The 6,148-nt window shown below is 40.5% G+C and overlaps 1 protein-coding gene across 2 annotated transcripts in view; it reads left to right on the forward strand.

Annotated features, from left to right (window-relative positions):
* The first annotated feature begins 448 nt into the window (after window positions 1–448).
* The window catches only part of LOC137975575 (uncharacterized), a 78,885-nt gene continuing 73,185 nt past the window's right edge, over window positions 449–6,148 (forward strand). The window contains exons 1-2 of one of the 2 annotated variants that reach the window (XM_068822693.1): window positions 449–583; window positions 5,571–5,646. In XM_068822693.1, coding sequence (XP_068678794.1) covers window positions 5,586–5,646 — 61 coding nt within the window. In that variant the 5' untranslated portion in view covers window positions 449–583; window positions 5,571–5,585. Of the gene's footprint in view, window positions 584–1,049; window positions 1,212–5,570; window positions 5,647–6,148 lie in introns of those variants that run through there. The other variant, XM_068822691.1, reaches the window with a different exon arrangement.

Here is a 6,148-nt window from a genome sequence, read left to right on the forward strand (position 1 = left end):
GGTAATATAGGCGCTTCGTTAACAAATCAACGGATTTTTTGCTCAATTTTTTTCTGTCATCGAAGTCTCTAACATGTCCAGCTCATATCTGCCGGATCCTATTTTTCATTTATCATCATCAACTTTATTTTTGACAAAAAAAGATTAAAAACAATGTAATTAGGATAATAAAAAAGCAATTAAATAATAGTTATCAACGAATAACGAATTGTGAACAGGCACTGCATCTCGGCCCGTGTTACAAAAACCCGCTTACAGGGAAATAATTTTTTTTTTTGCTCGCAATTCAACTCGTACACAGAAAACTTTCATGACAGTGCATAATTTCAAGTTGCAATATTTAAGCATGCGTGACGATGTGACAATATTTCAGTGTTCCTGTATTCACTCAACGCTTTGCTGGATCTTAGTAAGATTTTTTTGTCTCTTATGTGACAGCGTCGTAGCATTCCATCCGTTGTAATTACGTATATACCGTGTACTGCTGCTACTACTCTAAAAAACCGGAAATTCAGGAAACTATCAAGGCCAGTTGATGATCTCCCATCCTCAGTGAAGACGAGGTTGGTTTGAAGAATTAAAGGTATGTTAATATTTACTATATCTGTCATAATGCAATGTTCCGTTCAAGTTATGCTCCCTTTAGTTTAGTTTAGTTTAGTTTAGTTTAATTTATTCGCCACAATTCATGGAGTGGCAGGGGAGAGGAACAGAACTTTCGTCCCAATTGACACCTAACCCCTATATCCATAGATCAGACCACAACACCGGGAGCTCCATGCCCTACTCTTCTCGAATAGTGTGTGGGTTCTTTAACGTCCCACAGATTTTTATATACAGCATACCCAAGGGTTGTGAGACGGGACCTCCGGCTTATAGTCCTTATCCGAGAAGACTTGAAAGTCTAACCATTTGCAGATGGCGTTACAAAGGCAGCACTTTCTCCTCAGTTATTTAAAGACCCTGAGTGTTGGTCCGGCCGGACTTGAACTCACGACCTCCCGCGTGACAGCCCGGTGCTCAACCAACTGAGCCACAAGGCTGTCAACTCTCCAGGATAATCCGGGAGACTCCAGATTTTAGACCGTATTTCCCGGTCTCCTGATTAAAGTCTCAAATCTCCCGATTTATCGCCCAATTTTTGGCAAAGACAAATTCACGCTCTTGAGTGCATCATGGGAAATCAGGGCAACGTGGAGAGAAATTCAAAGGTTTGTGTGGAAGTTCAAACGATGAAAAGTATTCATGATATTCAATTTTGGGGTTTTTTCATTTTCCAAATCAGAAGGTATGCGCTCAAACGTGCGACAGAAGAAAGTTGGAGAGCTAGAATGGCTATTGTAGAAATTATTTTATTAAACAAAGTTTCTGCCACACATTTCCTGTAATTCCACAGACACAATATTATAGAGAATGTACAGAATGTATGGAGACAAAAAAGCAATATTTAGGAATTACAAAGAATATATTCATCACTTCATCTCAGTTGTGAACTTGGACGTATTTGTTTTGTTTATGAAGGCGAAAGTTTGTAAAGTGGAGTCATGTACAGTTTATTTTCACAAATTAACCGGCGTCTTTAACCAGGAATAGGGAGCTTACGAAACGAGGACGACGACGGCTACGAGGACTTCATTTAAAATTACGAATTCGCGTTATTCATATCACTACAAAACTATTTCATGTCGTTTCGCCTTAAAAATGTGTAGTAACTGCCGAGGAATTAAACTGATATGAATGGGTTGGAAGCGTAGAGAGAGAACTGAAAATTCATCGTCATGTGCTAACGTCCTCCACAGAACCTTGAATTTGGTCATTTCACGTCGTCATTTAGGAGATGACGGCAAAGAAATGTACCAAAATGTAAAACGCACGTGCAGAGCGTGCAGAACCATTGTTTTTGCTCACTAAACCTATTGTTTTGTAGCGTCGTCGTTGCCGTCGACGTCGTCGTTTCGTAAGCTCCCTAAGGGCTGACGCACGAATGTAAACGTCACGAACGATTTTTTTTATAGTTAAAAAGACCAGAACCCAAAATTTGAAAAATCAGGAATCCTTGACTTTCCGGAGTAAAACGAAGGTTCGTTATTTTTATGGACCTTCAGCACCTTTTTTCCTATGGATTGCGCACGCGTGAATGTGCCTCGGATTTACCTTTAGTTCATCCATGTCTTTGTTTGAGGTACAACACTCTACAGTCGTTGCTTGATTTTGCTCTGTGTTACACAAAATTTGAATGTTTGTCGTGCAGTAAATTCAATTATTTTTTTTCTCAATGCGCGAGCGGGCGGAATTCTTGCGAATCCTGCAATCTGATTGGCTCTGGGAGGGCGGAATCCTAGCCCTTGTTGCGCGAGCTAGTGTGATGACCTTAAATCTTCAGTTTTTGACACCGAATCCGTTTACATACAGAACTAAGTGTTTCAAAACAGATTTTTATTAGACAAGAGGCGTGAAAATAGAATTCAAATAAGAATACTTCTCTTTGAAACGTTCAGTTTGTAAGTCGCTTACTGCATTCGCTATCAAGCACGATGCGAGTCAGCATTTTCAAGACCTCGGTCACAATTTTCCGCTATACGGACCTCTCAGCTGGCAAATAACATACATTTATTATATGACTAACTCCGTGAGTGGGCAAGATGAACCAAATCCTGCGCTGTGATTGGCTACCCGTGCGGGCAAGATGGAGCTATCTTGCCCGCTCGTGATTTCTCGCGTGGTCCCGCAAGATGAAAGATCATTTTTTGGTGTTTTATTCCATGTAATTCAATTTATTGACCAAGCTCGTTCTGTTTTTTGCGTGTTTATGGACCTCGACGTAGTCTCGGTCCATAAACACGCAAAAAAAAACTTGGCCAATATCCAGCCATCTTAATTGACTTCACGCTTAGCCAATAACCCTTATATACCGTGAAAAGCGTAAGGATATCTGGTAAACAATTCCATCAACACCAAACGGTAAGGTAGCGTCACGAAACCTTGAAAATATTTTTATTCTTATATTATTTATTTCTTTTTTGTACTTGTTCGATAATTAACTGTATTCCGACTTCCGAATATACAGAACAAATTTTAGGTTCAAGACTGCCATACACTTAAGGGGTTGTGTCACGGCAGAGCAGTTGTGTAGTACCAAATACTCTCCCTACTCGCTATACAACTTAACGTTAACCCATGCAGAAATTACTTTCAAACAACACTATTCAATGCTGCTTGACATAAAATGTCTGTCGAGCATACATAATTGAATTTCCAAACAAAAGAGACAAACTTTAATTTGAAAGATGTTATGCTGGACAGTTTTCGAAAACCCCAGTTGCAAGCCATTTGAATCTTCTTCAGTTTTTCCCACCCCTGCCTGCATTTATATTTACTGTTTTATTCAATGTTTTAAGTAGTTATTTTTACAATTCGCTCGATTTGGTTATCTGTTCCCAATCGCTGAGAATTAATTGGTAAATTCACGATTCTGCCCCTCTTTTCTGATACATACGTCAGCTCAACGCTGTCATTTAACTATATTCAGACTAGTTCGCGCAAATTATAATAACTGGTATTTCACTCTTAAATTAGCCGATATTAGGAAACCTACGCAAGGGCAAAGGCAATTAAAGTCAACACAAAACGTTAGTCCAAAATACATCTAGGTCGCATTGTACACTGAATTAGAATAAAGTATGCTGTATGACCCTGTATGCATTGACATGAAGGGTTTTTCCGTGAAGATTGAAAATTTCGTCAACGATTCACTGTTTTATGCTCTCGTTGTCGAGAAAACCTTAAATTTCTTCATGGTTTTTTCACGCTGTTGTATGGCAAAGAAATTTACAACAATGCTTGCCGCACGTGATTTTTTTTTTCCTCTTTTCAATCAATCATAGTTTGTTTTGTGGCGTTGCCATCGCTCATCAACAAGATCGTTGCTGAGTAACAGAGAATGCTGTGTAGAGAAATTTGTGCAATGACATAGTATTTACGTGCTGTCGCTTGAGAGTCATCTTGAGAAAATTAATTGAGAGGCTCGGCTTTACTAATCGTCCAACACTTGAAAAATAACCAATATATTTGACAGCCACAGGAAATGTTTCGGTTGATTTACCATCTCGGTCGATTTCGTTCACGTTATGGAGTTGGTTTCTGAAGCAAATATTGTGCTGCGTTGGGGTGAACGAGCCCTTCTCATTTCATTTCACCAAGCAGCACATTAAAACAGCGTTTTTAACTCACAATTTCTTTATTCGCTCTAGTCTGCGTGGCAGGCGTTTGAAGGCAGGAGAACGAGCAGGAGAAAAACGCCAGCTTTCTATTTCTCCTTGCAATGGTCAATTTACTTTTGTGGGGTCAGTTGATACAACAAAATTTCGAACTTCGTTGAAAGCTATTGCTCATGAACCAGTCGAGACAACAGAAGACCGTGCGTTTTTCGACGCCTCTCTTTCGCCCCGGCGTCGCAAATTCATTCCGGTTTTTTATTTGTTCGTTTGATTGTTTGCGCCTGTTTTAATTCGGAACCGTGATTTCCTTCGTTTGTTGGGAGATAGAAAATGGTCTTCAAACCAAGTCAATATTTCACAAAAACAAGTTGATATCAGGCAGATATCGTGACCTGTCGGCATATTTCGGCTTGGCTTTCGATAGTCTCCCGCGTAATCGATTTCTGGGGAGTCGTATTTCACCTCCTCCACACAAACGCCTGCCCGAAAAGCAACGTTCCTTTCCCACCCAAAGTTAGCCAATCAAATTTTACCTACTGAATTCTGGAAGGTGACGTCACACGCGGAATAACTTCAGGGGTAAATTCAGGAGTAAACAAGCCGGCGCGTATAACGAACTTCTTCATAAGCATTAGATTATCGATCGATCGATCAGTGACACTTTGTGTTGGATGTCAAAATTAGACCTGCATCGAATTAAGTGCATTTCTGGAAACATGACATCACCAACACCTTGGACAACCTTGAACCCCCAAGAGCACCCTCGATCATAATGAAATGAAAATCTAGACGCTCTACATTAACAGGCTTCAGTTACCATTGTAGACTGTATACATTATTTGGGTGGACACTGTGTTGAGCCTGTGTAGCAGACGTGAACTAACACCGGTTAGGAACTTCTGTGAAGCAGCGCCGCGATCCTTGTTCTGGACCCCCAACGGACTCGACGATCAAGCGGAAGTGCGTTTCAAATTTCCCTTTAACCTGATTGGCTATTACCAGTCTTGACTAACAATTGTTTGTCTTAACAGACCAATCTTGGCGCGTACTCAAATCCTGGTACGCTACTGGGGGCCCAAAACAAGGTTTTCGGCACTGTTTCGCAGACGGACCTAACCAGAGGTTTGGTTGCGTCTGTGGCGTAGGCTAGGTCTTATAACAGTTTTAACAAGCAGTATCACCCCTCCCCAACCCCTCAAACAGTATTTTATATTAGTACTGTTAATCCTCATGGGGGAGGGGGGGGGACGGCAAATGGCTATCGGCGGGTTGCTGTTTGTCATAATACCAACGCTGGGCCAGAGTAGAAAGAAAGCTTCATTTCTCAAGTCTTTTCTCAATTGTATATTTCAGGTATTTTTTTCACACATGGAGTTGACCATACAACATGTTTTGTTAATCGGCCTTTCATTTGCTTCGGTTGTAACAGGTAAGTTTTTTCGTGATATACTGATAATACATACCTCTTTATACTGAGTTGGAGGTCCGCACTGTAAGTCTAGGGACCGAGTTTTTTTTGCCGTTGATTTCGCGCTTGGGCCGTAAATTAACGGGAAAAAACGAAGATCAGTACTTCAAAGTACCGTACGGACAGAGAAAACGAGCTTAGTAAGAAATTAATTTGATCACCGAGGTAATAAGGCGGGTGGAAAACTAGTTCACTGGAGCTTTCAACGGCCAGGAATGATTGGCATGCGTAAAAATCTGGTAAACGAATAGATACACTGTAATTCTTGTTGGCTTCTTGAGATAGTTGATTGCAAGATTCAACAGTTGCACAAGTTTATTTCACGAGAAAAACGTGAAAAACTCGCTAGAAAATGTTGCACAGAAATTTGAATTTCAGCGTACCGTAAAGACGCACATAATTTTGAGGCCCTGTAATTTGCAAGGAAGTTTTGGAACTTGTGTTCAAGCAATAGCCCATTTCC

This window comes from Montipora foliosa, chromosome 11, assembly GCF_036669935.1.
Source record: "Montipora foliosa isolate CH-2021 chromosome 11, ASM3666993v2, whole genome shotgun sequence".
Classification (NCBI taxonomy): domain Eukaryota; kingdom Metazoa; phylum Cnidaria; class Anthozoa; order Scleractinia; family Acroporidae; genus Montipora; species Montipora foliosa.